This window comes from Syngnathus acus, chromosome 17 (assembly GCF_901709675.1).
Source record: "Syngnathus acus chromosome 17, fSynAcu1.2, whole genome shotgun sequence".
NCBI lineage: Eukaryota > Metazoa > Chordata > Actinopteri > Syngnathiformes > Syngnathidae > Syngnathus > Syngnathus acus.
Window position 1 is genome coordinate 6,988,038 of NC_051102.1, and position 14,446 is coordinate 7,002,483.

The window sequence follows — 14,446 nt, forward strand, 5'->3', positions numbered from 1 at the left end:
CATCCCGTGTGGTATCTGAAATTGATGAAATTGTACCAAATACCCACTGCTATAAAAAAACAATAACAAACTACAGCCTCAAATCAATAAACGTTTTTGTATGAACGTAATTTAATTACTGAGGTGATCATGTGGTTGGACCCGCCCGTCGAGGTGGGCGGTGAGCGCTGAATTTGTCCCTCTCGTCATTGGCTGTTTTCCATGACGTAACATGATTGACAGATAAACTAACTGCGCATGAAACGGTGCGGTGCTTTTCCGCCCCAGTCCAAAGATGAGAGTCAAGTCTATCACTTCTTAATTCAACAATGGCAAGACGGTAAGTGAAATTAATTTTTATTTTTTGTATTTTTTTATAAATATATCGTCACATATTTTGCAGCTGCAAGTATACGCCAATACTTGGGAACGTTATTGACCCTTTCAATAGAAGGTATTTATTGCAAACAAGCCTGTGGGCATTTCACTCTTGTTCTTCTTGCAGTGAAAAAGAAAAAAAGTTTCGTTTTGTTGTTTTTTTTGCAGTTATTCTTGGGGGTAAAGCGCACAGATACTTTGTGCAATGTGTGTAGTGTTGCTGTGTTTGTGTGAACGTCTGCTGATGATTATAGTTGCACAACACAAAAACAAGACACAGCAATCCACCCTCCCCATAATGATGAAGGGGGCGGTTATGGAAAAACGGAACCCATAATATTTGACTTGTTGAGTAATCCCTTCAAGTAGAAACAAGAAAATTTACTTTGTATCCAGTCTCAGGGAAAACTATTAACCAAAAAAAAAAAAAAAAACCTGCACTTTTAATGAATAGGGAAGTCAATGAATAGGGAAGTCGTATTTTTTCAAGAAAAAAATTCATATTAATGAAGCGGCTATTAGGGTACAAGATGTAATAAAAGTAGTATTTTAGACGGGGGGGGAAATCAATGCAAGTCCATTTGTACGATTGCATTTGCTTTGTTGAGTTGGATTTGTTCCATAGTTTCGCTGAAGTAAAATCCTAATACTGTACTAGAAAAAAAAATTTCATGGTTCGTGGTTTTTCATAATTTGACAAATATTTTAGTTTTCAGGGGGAACCCTCATAATTTCCTGTAAATAAAGCGCTTTAAATACAAGATTAAACGTCAGAATTTTTCACTGTGTGAGATTTTGTATGTGGTTTTAAAGTCAGCTTTTACTTTTTCAGTCATGTGGCAAATCAGGAGTTGACTGATGTGTTAAATGAACTGTGGCGTCTGGACGTCAACCGGCTCAAACCCGGGACTGATTACATCATTGACCCTCAGGTGAGTTCACCCTGGACTCCTCACCTGTCAATCACAAGACATAAAATAAATCCACATTAGCATCTGGTTGGTAACATTACTTTCTTAATCTGCGATCACTCTTATTTTATGATTATCATTGCACTTCATAGGGGCGAGCCGGCTACGTGGCTCAGGGCAGCAACTATGCGAGGGATCGTGCCAGAGCACCACTCTTCAAATACGTCGACGAGGATAAACTGAAGAGCATCGAGACATACGCACGTATGGATACATTTATGACTGTAGTATTTCTTTATTCAAAGAAAGATGGTCAGTGTTGATTTCAAAGGACAAACCTACCAAAATAAAAGCGACTTTTGTTAACTTACCATATGTCAGCATTAATTCTACGCGAATGGCAGATTTTATCAACTTGCTGGACAACTACGAGATGTCGACGGGTGTGTCGGAGTCGGTGACCCATCAGGAGCTTCAGGAGAACCGCAAGTTCCTGGATGCTATCCTGGAGACGGAAGTCATGAAGGTGCAAAGGTGGACCACTGACAGTGACAAGAAGATATGTTAACATGTCTTATTGTTTCATGAATCCAGTTCGCTCACCAGTACCTGGTTAAGAAGAGAGTGTCACCTCCGGATGTGGTGCGATTCAAGAAGCAACTCTTCGACATCTGGTTCCGCCTGTATCATCGTGACAGGCGCGGAGGGTGACTTCCAAATGTTATATTCAAGTGTCACAAAAAGTTGGTCGACTATCAAGGGAACCAAAAAGTAATTTCCAAGGACACCTTCATCTGTTATCTACATGCAGGAAGGACTCGTGCGGGTTCGAGCATGTGTTTGTGGGCGAGACCAAGCAGGGGCAGGATATTACAGGCCTTCACAACTGGGTGCAGTTCTACCTGCAGGAGAAGCATGGCCACATCGATTACAAAGGTTACAAAGCGCGGGACAACAAAAACACCGTAAGTCGTCGTAGACTCGTAGCCGGGCCGCCTCTGTCAACACGAGAAGTCAACTCGGTTGGGACCTTTTGTTTGCAGCCTGACGAGGACGACCACGTGCTCAACTTGCAGTTCAGTTGGAAGGGCCTGGTCAAGCCAGTGGGTGGCTCTTTCGTGGGGGTCAGTCCCGAATTGGAGGTGGCTTTTTTTACCATCGTCTTCCTGGCGTCCAGAGACAAGAGCACTGTTTTGGAGGTGAAGGTGGATGAATACGTGCTGGAGCTCGTGGTCCACAGGCACAGACGCTCCATCGGGTCATCCTACCCCAAGCTCCTCAGCAGTAACCACCGTGACTTGTAACTTATTTTGGTCACATTCATTTTTTTAACCCGCCAAATTCTACACAGTTTTTTTACATTTCTATCAATCTATTCAAAATAAAATAATAACTTTTTGCTAAAATGAAATTATAATGTATGAATCGGTATTCACTGTATTTAACCGTGTGGATCGTTAATATCATCATCCAAGGTTATCGTTGTCCTTGTATGGTGTCAGCCACAACAAACAATAAAGTGAAAGTTAAAAAAAAAAAAAGAACCCACTAAGCTTGTTTCTGTTTTCTTACCCAGCGTCAAGTCAAACAGGTCCAATTACATACAGGCACAATACAAGAACAGACAGGAGGAACAGAGTAAAATCGATTTATTTAGATTTTTAAGATGGTCCATTATTAAATAAACTGAAATTGACATGCTTTTATATTTCTATACAGTGAGAAGAGCGTTGCAATGTTCATGCGTACTTTTTGATGTTTGCAGCAGACACCTGACAGACTTCATTTGCCAATATGGCTTCTTCTTGCATTGTCCACAAAGGTTAACGGCGCATGTGGTTAGCAGCAACTTTGACACCGCTTTGGGGCGTATAGTGCGGGTAGGCAGTTACAATTCTCTTTTGTGTGACATGGATGTAACTTCTACAGTTGTTGGATGCTTAACTGGCACATGAGCATGAAAAGAAGTTGACCAACCTAAAGTCAAAGTAAACCCACTTGATGACGCCTGGCCTGACAGATAATGTAACACATGCTATTTTTACTGGTGAAATTGTTTGAAATGTCATTACTGTATTGCTCATATTGTGTAATATTAATTAGTGCCATATTGTTAGCCTAATCCCACAACTGCCCAAGTTACTTTTTAAACGTACTGTCACAATATCAATTAAATCCACCAATGTGCTGGCTTAAACTGTTTGCAATTGGACTCTAGTTGAATTTGTTGTCATCAATAGATGACATTTTAGGCGAACGATATTTCAACAGATTTAATTCGTTCTCCCCCAGAAAACAATTGTAGTACCTAAAACAGCATAAAGTCAAAGAGTAAACATATTTTGGAGAAATTTAGTCACAATGAAAGACTATTTTTGCTGCGACTGTTCAAGTAAGTTCACCTGCCACCACGCTCAGCTACATGCTAATCATGTTCATTGATATCATTTTAAATTGTACCACTTTTGGGCCTTCCTCGAGAACCCAATTCGGGTTTTTTTTGCAGTGCCATTTTTATATTTTAAATATGAACAAATAAACAGGTTTATTTCCCGTGATGTTTTTCTTTTGACGGAATTTTTGCTGGTCCGCTCACCAAAAACAACAAAAACCCAGAGGAAAAGCAAAACACCCTGAAGTAATCCTTCAACTCTGCCACATTTTTTTCGCAGAAAGTTTCTTGTCAAATGGATTTGTTGTTTTTAATTGTTTTCAAAAAATTAACAATTATTTCCCACTTTTGACAGATTTTACGAGCATTTCTTTCCAAATATTTGTCGAAGGTTTCTTACTTATTATTGTTTGTATGTTAACAAATGCTGCGTGCTAATCTATTACGCGGAGCCCTGGCTGATAGCTTAAGATTTCGTGTACAGCAACATGGATTACTTTGGTATATTAGTGCATAGACGCCACTTGATCTTTTAGCCTTTACTGTGAGATGAAGTCACACGCTCAGCCAGCAGATGTCGCTAAATGCCTTATGACTGACCTTGTCAAGCAGCTGAGTGCCTTGCTATTGTGCAAATAGTTTCAAAGAGGTCTGAAGGACAGAGGGAGAAAATGCCTCCTGAGTACGACTGGTCGCCTTCCACCTGCGCATCCACGAAGCGTGGTCTTGCTAAGTAGCGTAGCATCCGTGGTGGAGTACTTAGTCCGGTCTCGAATGTCTAGACGAGAAGCTTTGAGAGACAAAGAGAGACGATGAGAAGCGGTGACGATGCAAACGTGTGGCGGTGTGATGAGTGCGTTACCAGCGACTGCTCCACCACCAGCCAGCGCACAGTGCTCGCCTGCGTGTCCTGCCCGTTCAGAGGCTCCCGGAGGCGGACGCGGACTTCCACGCGACCGCCAGTAGGCTTGCGGCCATCCATCACCTACCGGGAAAGAGGCCATTAAAAGAGACATGCACCCCCGCCACACATACACACAATTAAAAACAATTCCCACATATTTTCGCAAGTTGGGTGCTGCAATTGTCACAACAACAAAGATGTTGGCGCTTTACCTCGACAATTTCCCTGATTTCACTCTGGGACTCGAGCTGTTCCAGCTTCACGTGTGCCGTCCCGATGGGCTTGTCGCTCCGCAGGAAGCCACTTTGCATGACACGCACAGGAAATGTTAGCGGGACCAGTGCTGCGTCACAAGACAGTCACTGTCACATCTGCTTGTGATATTTTTATTATGGATTGTTTTTCTGCCAGTCCTTTAATAAGAACCTCAATTTCGAATCTTCAAGACTAGTGTGTGTGCATTCTTGCGTCATAGGTTTCAGTTGTTACTGCTTTTACTTTGGTAGGCTTCCACTTCCTGTCATATGTGGAAAACGTCTTGTGTCTAAATATGGTCAAATTGCTCCATTTCACAATGTATATTAATTGTCTGTCCCTAAGCGGTACAGGAAATGGATGGATGGATGGATGTTACAAAATGGTCTATTTTGTTGTTCTGACAAATCTGTGTGGAGAAGTTGCTGCCTATTTGGAAAGTCTATATTTGTGTGTGAAAACGGTAAGGTTAAATTGGGTTCTCCGCAAAAGACTCACCCTTTGTGCAGCAGCTCCAGTTTGAGGCCTTTGGATGTCACTACCCTCCTGAAGCCGCGGTGGTTGCGATTGATTGACAGGCTGAAGCTCTGGTTGTACTCTGGTCCAAGACAAAGGTGTGAGTAATGTAGGGGAGGGATCATCACTTGCGAGGAGTCTAACCTGGACAGTTGCTGTTCTTTATGACGTTGGTTTTGTGTCTCTGTGGTTGCTCCTGGAAGCAATGAACCAATGTGAGCAGTGAGAAGACTGTATCAAAGAGGAGATAATGAAGCTCTGGGATGGCTCACCGTGCTAGGGTAGGGGAAGTCGAACTTGATGTAAGCGTCAAGGTCGTTTGATTGGATGCCTGCGGAGGAGAGAAGTGTCATGCGCTTTCATCAAGAGCCTCGATGTGTGTGTGTGTGCGTGTGTGAGCATGCATACCACTGGGTGCAGGAAGATTCATCCCTTTCACAATAACCACCACCATCTCAGTGCTGCTGAGATCTGGGAACATCCTGTGAAAAATGCAGCAGCAAATGTAGTAGCTGTCAAACTGCGCAGCTACTAAAAATGGTCAACTATCAATATGTAGCAGCTGTTATTAGTATTTAGCAGTGTGATGTTTGCTCACCTAACTGTGTGGAAGGTTCGGTCCTCAAAATGATGTTTAGGGGGAGGCAGCCCCTTGGCTTGAGACATCTTGAGGAACTCAATACTCTTCTTACACGACTCCGCCATCTTCTCAAACCTGACAGAGATGCAGACGCGTTTATCCAGTGGATGCACCACGCGTATTTGGATTATTATTCCTTACTTGGTGGTCTCCGTAATGTTTCCCATGTGGGTGAATTGCTTGGAGTGAGTCAAACATTTCTAACAGGAGACACAAGAGCCATACAGAACAATGGCAAAAAGAAGGGTCGGTCATACGTGGATACCTCGCGTTGCTCTTTTAGGATCTTGGCCAACTGCGCGTAGAGCTGCTCCGCCTTCTTCGAAAGCCCCACGTCGCTGTGGTGCACTAGGACAAAGTCCTCATCCTCGTCACCGGGGGGCGAGGGCACCTGGCAGCCAACACCCCCGTTCAGACATTTATATCACGGGTCCATCCATACTGGCGTTATTATTCGTCGCTTCTTACCGCACTGATGTCCACAGCTTTTCCGCTGCGCGCCGCCTCCACCATGACCTCGAGACCCTTGGCGATGCGCAGGAAGCTCTTGGCCTGCTCCATATCGTTCTTTTGCTTGGCGTGAAGCGCTGCCTTCATGTACTGCTTGCGGCGGCCCTCGAGGAATGCCAGCTGCTGTGCCGCTGCAGAACCAAGGAGAGGTAGTCCTAGAAGTTGAAGACGTAGTACGAGTAGGTGTGGTTGTGGAAGAAGAAACCGATCAAGTAAAGAAGTAGACAAAGCGGGAGACAGAAGTGGAATTTTTCAACAGCTGTGACAGCAGGACTAACCTGCAGCTGAGAGATCTCTGGCGGATGTTCTCTCGGGCGAAACAGACGGAGATCTTCTGCGACCTCGTGACGCAGCCGGGACGCTTAGTGTGGTCTTCTTTGGCTGCAAAGGAAACTTCAAACGTTAGCCTCTTTCACGCAGTGATGCTGCAAAATTGCAGTGTTAGAACTGAGCTCGAAATGAGAACACTCAAACAGAGAGAGCTAATTTCTTTCAAAAGAAGAAACCAGTGTTAGGGCGCACAGTTGCATCAATATCTTTCTGTGTTAAAAAAAACAACAACCACCCCACCTCCACCTCATTTTCCTCTTCTTCCTCATCTGCACTTGCATCATCGGTAGTTGAGAGCTTTGAGGCAGCCTCCAGGGCAGCGACCACGCCTTGCTCGGTCGTCGTGGCCTTCTGGCCCGGAATGGGAGGAAAGCCTGTTGGAAAAACAAACAAAATAAACCCTCCCTTCATTATTTCCTGAATGTTGCAAAACGACAAATCACTCGAGAACGTCACCTGGGGGAACGGGAAGCTCATCAAAGTTGACCGCTTTTCCCGCTTTGTGAGATCGGATGGCGCTCTGGTATTGCTGGCGACCGGTCGAGTAAGCTTACGGTTAGCGTATGTGAATTGATGTTAACAGGCAGAGAAGCACACTTTTGTCATTTGCACCTTAGCGATACGGTCGTGCATGCGGGCCTTGCGCTCGTCCCCGCCGGCTTTGGCTTGAGCCGACGCCTCGATGTACTTGGCTCGCCTCTGCTCCAGCGCCTCCAGTACATTCCCAGGAGCCGACAGGGCTAATGAGCGGGACGACAACAGTCAGTTCGGACAATTTGTATTAATGAAATGTTACCGAGGCACCTGGAGCTTCTGCAGCCGGTCCGGGTACTTGACTGTTTTGCTTGACTGGCGTTGCGCTGCCACTTGTGCCTTGTGAATACAAGAAAGCAGGAAAACAAATGTTTCTTCAACTGAAGTCATGTAAAATTTGCGATTAGTCGATTGCTGAAAACGTAATAAGGTAGAAACAAACTTGGCAGTTTCTGTTTCCATCGTCATAACACACATTTTTCCGGGAGCGTTGAAAGTCAAAATGCACTCAAGAAGTTCTCTTTTTTTCAAAATGGCCAGCATTAAAAGAGTTCAATAAAAACAATTTTAACAATGCGAAAACCAACCTGGAGGAGGAGGCAGGCCGCTCAGGTCGACAGCTTGTCCTTGTTTCAAGGCCTCGATCACGGAATCGAACTTCTGCATGAAAATGGGCAAAAAGGATGTTTGTTTTGGCGCCTATATTATTAGAGACTTAGCAAGCCCTCGTCAGGACTTTTGATTTGAGGTAAGTCAATGTTTGTCTTTTCAAATGAGGTGATAAGGACATAAAAAACTGATGTGGAATTCCCTTACCATGATGTTTCAACTCTGTGTTTTTAACAATCAAAACATCTTGCCATAGTGGAGGTAACAACAACAATGTGCATCATGCTCATCGGATTCATTCAACCGCCCATGTGTGTTATTTGTATGTACCTTGCTGGTCCTGAAGTAAACCATGGCTCGCTCCGCCTCTCCTGCCTTCTTGGCTGCCAAAGCAGCCATTTTGTACTCTCGCTGCCTTTGCACCAACAGCGTTGCCACACGCTCATTTGCTGCAACAGCAATGAAAAGCTGGTTTTCCTTCATGTGTGGTCATTTTGATGCTAGTTGCAACTGCTTTGTTTACTTGAATTGACTGACCATTCCTATTAGCGGTTGGCGAGATGTCTGCCTGCTCCTGTGAAGGCTCCGCCTGCTCCTGTGAAGGCTCCGCCTGCTCCTGTGAAGGCTCCGCCTGCTCCTGTGAAGGATCCGCCTGCTCCTGTGAAGGATCCGCCTGCTCCTGTGAAGGATCCGCCTGCTCTTGTGAAGTATGGGCTTGCTCCCGTGAAGTATGGGCTTGTTCCTGTGACGGATGGGCCTGCTCCTCTGACGGATGGGCCTGCTCCTCTGACGGATGGGCCTGCGCCGAATCCGCCTGCTCCTGTGATGGCTCATCAGCGAGTGCTAGCATGGAGGCAGATGAGTGCAGTTCCTCCTCTTCGCCATCAGGCGCGATGATTTCAGGAGGTGAGGGCAGAGCTGGGGTTACACTAGGGGCGGCACTTGGCGTGGCGCTCTTAGTTCCCGTGGAGACCGGTGGAGGAATCTCCGCCTCGCTCACTTGGCGGCCTTTCTTGACAGCAGTCAGCATGGACTCCATCGTCTGAAAATATGAGACATTACTGTCACAATATACGAAAACAGAATATATGATGCAAGATGAGTCACACCTTTAGCCCACGCTCGATCCGGCGGGATTTGGCGCCCTCGCCCGCCGTCTTGGCATTGTGCAGTGCCGTCTTGTACATGGCGAGCCGCTCTTCTAATGTGTGCTGCACACTGCCAGGCACAGCTGCCACAACAGACAGGCTCTTTTCCTGTCAACATAAGCAGATCAAAGTTTGTCATAGGTGCCTAATTTGACACGTTTCAAACTCATAGAAAAAGTATTTATCAAGTAGTCACTCATAAATCGAAGTACAACTGTACCTAAAATGGCTGAATGGTTAAATGAAATCTTTTCAAAGTCACGTCAACAGTGTGGACCTGTGAGGAAGGTTCAACGATAGTTACCGCAGATGAAGAAGAAACACCTCGGGGCTGCTCGCCTTCGTCGCCCACCACTTCCTGTAGCTCCGCCTAGCAGGAGAAAAAAAACCCAGACAAAGCAGCCAATGAGAAGAAAACACAACAACCTAAGCCACATCAAAAGAAAAAGAGCAAACCAGGAGGTCTTCATCATCCTCTAGATTGTCATCATCTTCATCCTCGTCAACATCTCGCATACACTCATCTGCCATTTTGGCGATGTCCTCCATGGGAAGCGGGCCTGTTACCCAAACCATGTGAAGAATTATTCACAAATCACACAACAGTCCCCATTGAAGGCCCAGGTTCAAAACTCCCTGATGTATTGCGTCGTGTAACTCACTCCTTCCCTTGTGCTTGGCTTTTCCCCCAGGACCCGAGGCCGCTTTGCCTCCAGTGATGGCAGCCAGCTCAGCCTCCAAGTCCGGGTCGTCCAAACCCTCATCGGCCCCCATCGTCATCATGTCCTCGGGGTCCATATCTACAAACAGGCCCATCTAAGCAGCAGAGGAAAAGCCGGACTTGAGTTTTTCTTTTTATAACAGGGTCTTTGCGTCACTCTTGTTGTTGTTACCTGCTTGGCAGCGGCGGCGCCCCTGCCTTTGGGGAGGGGCTCTCTCCTCTTCTTGCCGAACATGTTCGTTGAAAGTTGCTCGTCAACGATATACCGCGGAAACAAACTAAAAGACACAACGAGTGAACGTGTGAGTGAAGTAGTCTTCCTTCAACCCAGCTTTGCTCTTTTACAATTAAAATCATGTGAGCGGCTGTCAGGTGCCTCTCCTCGAACACGCAAACACTGAGTGGTGACGTTAGCCCTGTGGCAAGCCGTTAGCTTACGTACTAACTTACAAGTGAATTCATGAACCGACTAAAAAGAACACCGGTTTAGCAAGAATAACCAATACCAAAACCTGTCGAATTGTGTGCTTTACCTGCTCGTCCACCATATTATTAGTAACTGTACTTTTCTTCCTAGAAGAACTTGTTCTTCTTCATCGTCTCGAGCGTGACAAGCTAGGTGGGACTGTGGATCACTGCTGCCCCCATCAGGTCGTTACCCTTATTGCACATTTTACAGGTCAGAAGCGCAGATGGGGACCACTTGGACCGTCTGACTTGATTTTATCTCTAATCTCCTCAGAGGAAACTGATCCAGACGAAATAAAATAAGATGACTGAGTGCCAACTTCGTTTGTCTAATTGAGACACATCTCAATAGGCATTTTTTACACACACTTTTAAAATGTATGCAAATCCACCACAAAAGAAATGTACCAAGCCCGGTGGTGTAAGTATTATTTATTATAAAATGTCACATTTACAGTGAAAGCTCCTTGGGTCCAGATGAGTGTTGAGACTCATTATTACATCACCAGATCACATTAGCTACGATTGTCTCCAGCCTCATCTACTGAAACTGTAACATCATGTGTAGAGAAAATATAAACCCACAAATTTAGATATCAGAATAAGAAGCATGATGCAATGTTATCAAATAAGAGCCAATCTGACACATTTGTGACTCACAATCCCATGGAAGTATTTTAGTTTAGTTTCTTTGTAATTGCGTGATTAAGATATAATTGCATCATTTGCTGAATCGCGTCACTACAAAGTAATGATATGACGTTTTCTTAATATTTCACGTGATGTATTCTCCCAAACTTTTTTAAATCATATTAACAACCAATGTGGTATAGTGATGGGACCAAACGTTTGTGACAAATTGTTTCAAACCCCTCTCTGTGGTAAATTCAAATTAAAACCTGAGAATCTGTATTTTCCTCTCTTCATCCCTGCAAACAACTACATGATGTGGGTACTTGTCCAAAAGTACCACATTAGCCATCGTCATGTTTAGCACAAGAGGTAAACAATGGCTCCTTCTCTCTGCGAGGGAGTCATGAGGCTCAAAGAGAGGATGCAATGAAACACACACACACACACACACACACACCTCCACTTGTACTTTTCCTCATTGGCATTTGTCTTTCGTGGGTCCTTTTGCGTGCGTTCGAGTTGGGGCTGAGGGAAGGGCCGGCGGGGCCAGCCACAGACAGAGGAGAATGACGACGTGGCACACGTGAAGGGCTATGGAGCTGCTGCAAGTCGAAGGGTAGGTGTTCCACGAAAGCTCAACGAGACCCAAGATGAGGACCCTAAAGGCAGTGTTACATCTTATCATTTGAATTCTGCCATGTTGAATTATTTGTCATCTTACCTGAGCAGATGAGCCATCTTTTTAACTCCTCCACTCCACAGCAGGAAGGGCAACGTGTGGAAGTACCAAACGTAGAACTGGTAATGCAATGATCGACTGAAGCACATGCCTATGAAGTTGGAGGTAAACAGGACGAGCACGATTTGTGATTGGCAGTTAAGGTCAGACAGAACACTTGGGAAATCTTTTCCACTGAGGGACATATTGAGAAAAGGCGTGGAGTTGCAAACTACTCAGACTCCTGCACATGAAGGATATGGTTGACGGTGTTCTTCTGAGCTGGGACTTTCCTTTTGCCAGGATTCTTTAAGAGTTCCAGGGGGCTTTCTCCAGATCTTAGAAAAAATACATCACGACACTTTTTAACACTTGATAAGTAAAGACCAGAGGTACTTATTATAAAAAGTAACCTAAATTTGAGTCCTAACCTCTGCGAGAACCCCACCACCACACACATTTTATTTGAACAATAAACTTGGCTCACCTCTTCCAGCGGCGGAGGGCAAAGAGCAGCAGGCTCAGCAGGTGAGCTGCCAGTAGGAGGAAGTGGAAGGAACGGTTCAAAAAGAGCCACTCGGGCAGGAAGCGCCAGTTGACGGTCCACTTGAACATAAACTGACGCCCCAAGTCGAAAGCTCGAGTCAAGTAGCCGACGGGATTCTCCAGGAGGAAAGGCAGACCCAACAAAAGCTGTAAAATAGCACTTGTTAGAAATCCCCTTGAGAAAATGCAATTATGAGCAGCAATGTACATTATTTACCTGTATGGCTGCACATAGACCAAGTTTTGGGATTGTCTTGATTAAACCAAACTCAGACAGCAGGAGGAAAAGTAGTCCCGGGGCAAACAGGAGCACGTTCATTTTCACAGACACTGCTAAACTGTCAGAAAGAGAGGAAGACTGGCCTGTAAATTGAAAACAGCCCTCATTTCACAGGTTGGCAACATACAAGGAAATGCATGGAATCAGCTTTGACTTGCCTGTAAATGCCACAGCCCAGAGACCAGCGTCCATCGATGAAAAGGTTCACAGCCGCAAACAGCAGCATCATGGCCACCGGATCGTTGAACAAACGCAGCACGAAGATGGAGTGGATCCGATAGGAGGCGCAGCACATGAAGAAGAACACATAGGGAGGAACCTGGGACAAGATGAGAATTGAAATTAAGCAACATTTTGGCCAATAATGAAATTCGAGTCCAAAATACTCAGTACCTTTTTGGTACGGCAGTATATTCTGAAAACCAGAAGCAGCGTGATGAGGTAGAACACAGCAAAAACATATTGGCCCAGGCGGATGTTCGCCCCAGAGCCGGTGATGTAGTAAAGAACTGTGAAGATGTACACAAAGCCGGCCGGGTACCTGCAACAACAATAAAGCACGACTTCAATTCTGCGTTGTTTTATACATGGATCACTCGAAGCAGCCCGGTAGGACTTACACTAAGGGGCCGGTGTCTCCTTTAAGCTCGGTGTAGTCATAGGTGCCATTGATGACTCCCTCCACTTCATCCATGTAAGCCTTCCAGTCTATTTCAGTGTCTGCAAGACAGCAGTTTGACTTTTTAAGCAAAATACTGTCCTTGTCGCATCAAAAAAAGCATTCTGTGTGCATTACATTTCACAAGCATCACTGTCCAAAATTTATTTACACAAATAACTTTTTGCCATTTATCTGATGTGCTTGCATCTTATGTATCCATATTTCTTGAGAGAGTTTTGTCTGGTCGTGTGCTTGGAAACCTAACAGAGTAGTTCATTGATTCTCAAAGTGCTTCCTCTAGTGTTACATAAAACCACTTAATTAAATGTGCATGAGTATTTGTTGTTGTGTATATGTATTGCTATTACGTTTCAGAAAAAATTGCACCTGCTGCTGAACCTAAAAAACTCAGATTTTAAAAAAATGTAAAAATGTGTTTGTGTAATTATTCAAGCAGGTTTTTTGCGCAGTGTTAATGTTGAAATTGTTTTTTTCTGGGGGAGAGGGGGATACTTGGTGTAAAAAGTCAGTTATTTTCAAATTTTTCAATGTGCCTTGGGGTCAATAAAAGTTGGGAAACACTACTGGACTGTAAATAAATACGACACTTTCTAAACGGCGATAGTAGAGGCATTTTTGGCAGTTAAAAAAGAGTTTATCCAAGTTTCAAGTTGACAAGCTAGTATTAGTATGCCATGCGTCGGCTGTAAATTCCATTTGACAGGTGGTTAGCTACGCGTTCGTGCTAAGGCTAGCCTTGTAGCATTCAGGTACGTCCGTTAAGAGGGTACTGTGCCAGAGCATGCTACCTAGCCCCGAGCTACTTACATGCCACTTTCTGAATGACCCACACATTAATCCCGATTTCTAAGAACCACAAGACGGACACCACTAAGAAGGTATATTCGGTCTTGAAGAGGACTAAATGCTTTTCCTGCCAAAGCGTTTGAAGCGTCCTCCACACAGGAGACGGGGAGCCGGGGGGCTTTTTCCTCCCTACTCCACCAGCCATTGCTAAGCTAGCTGCAGAGTTGACACGAACTGCGCATGTGCAGACTTGCTTCAACAGTGACGTCATGGTTCCATCTGTGTCACGTCAAGGGGAGTAGACGCGAGCTACAGGATGTTATTTGTTCCTTTTCATTCATCTTTCTAGAGTTTAAAATGACGCATATGTTTATACTAACTCACATATTGGTGATATTTTTGCAGGAGTTTATTTTGCACGTTTGGATACCTTTGAGTATGTTTTATAGAGTCAGGAATGCTAACCACATTACCAGCAGTTCCCAACATTAAAAAAAAGAAACAAA

General features: G+C 44.7%; 3 protein-coding genes across 10 annotated transcripts; 1 reads left to right on the forward strand and 2 right to left on the reverse strand.

Annotated features, from left to right (window-relative positions):
- The first annotated feature begins 198 nt into the window (after positions 1 to 198).
- Positions 199 to 2,796, forward strand: si:dkey-222f8.3 (uncharacterized protein LOC561722 homolog). 2 transcript variants are annotated; one of them, XM_037275902.1, is made up of 8 exons: positions 205 to 319; positions 383 to 433; positions 1,190 to 1,289; positions 1,421 to 1,532; positions 1,673 to 1,794; positions 1,863 to 1,975; positions 2,080 to 2,233; positions 2,312 to 2,796. In XM_037275902.1, the coding sequence occupies exons 1-8, from the start codon at positions 309 to 311 to the stop codon at positions 2,570 to 2,572; spliced, it is 924 nt and encodes a 307-aa protein (XP_037131797.1). In that variant the 5' UTR covers positions 205 to 308; the 3' UTR covers positions 2,573 to 2,796. The 2 variants fall into 2 exon arrangements, with proteins under 2 accessions (XP_037131798.1, XP_037131797.1); XM_037275903.1 differs by lacking the exon at positions 383 to 433 and having other exon boundaries at positions 199 to 319.
- A 103-nt stretch (positions 2,797 to 2,899) lies between these two features.
- Positions 2,900 to 10,465, reverse strand: cc2d1b (coiled-coil and C2 domain containing 1B). 7 transcript variants are annotated; one of them, XM_037275901.1, is made up of 26 exons: positions 10,361 to 10,465; positions 10,000 to 10,105; positions 9,769 to 9,922; positions 9,563 to 9,666; positions 9,384 to 9,476; positions 9,068 to 9,214; positions 8,590 to 9,000; positions 8,496 to 8,526; positions 8,289 to 8,407; positions 7,937 to 8,009; positions 7,620 to 7,688; positions 7,428 to 7,555; positions 7,272 to 7,344; positions 7,056 to 7,189; positions 6,764 to 6,866; positions 6,444 to 6,640; positions 6,241 to 6,366; positions 6,117 to 6,175; positions 5,934 to 6,050; positions 5,744 to 5,817; positions 5,608 to 5,666; positions 5,480 to 5,531; positions 5,318 to 5,417; positions 4,777 to 4,867; positions 4,523 to 4,645; positions 2,900 to 4,450 (listed from the first exon to the last, which is right to left on the reverse strand). In XM_037275901.1, exons 2-26 carry the CDS (start codon positions 10,060 to 10,062, stop codon positions 4,439 to 4,441), a joined length of 2,712 nt encoding a protein of 903 aa, XP_037131796.1. In that variant the 5' UTR covers positions 10,063 to 10,105; positions 10,361 to 10,465; the 3' UTR covers positions 2,900 to 4,438. The 7 variants fall into 7 exon arrangements, with proteins under 7 accessions (XP_037131796.1, XP_037131795.1, XP_037131793.1 ...); XM_037275900.1 differs by having other exon boundaries at positions 8,496 to 8,547; XM_037275898.1 differs by having other exon boundaries at positions 8,496 to 9,000; positions 9,411 to 9,476.
- Positions 10,466 to 10,710: 245 nt separating this feature from the next.
- alg3 (ALG3 alpha-1,3- mannosyltransferase) lies at positions 10,711 to 14,169 on the reverse strand. Its single transcript, XM_037276671.1, has 9 exons — positions 13,962 to 14,169; positions 13,093 to 13,192; positions 12,866 to 13,013; positions 12,631 to 12,791; positions 12,410 to 12,530; positions 12,134 to 12,339; positions 11,908 to 11,984; positions 11,650 to 11,794; positions 10,711 to 11,587 (listed from the first exon to the last, which is right to left on the reverse strand). The coding sequence occupies exons 1-9, from the start codon at positions 14,143 to 14,145 to the stop codon at positions 11,404 to 11,406; spliced, it is 1,326 nt and encodes a 441-aa protein (XP_037132566.1). The 5' UTR covers positions 14,146 to 14,169; the 3' UTR covers positions 10,711 to 11,403.
- Between the last annotated feature and the right edge of the window lie 277 nt (positions 14,170 to 14,446).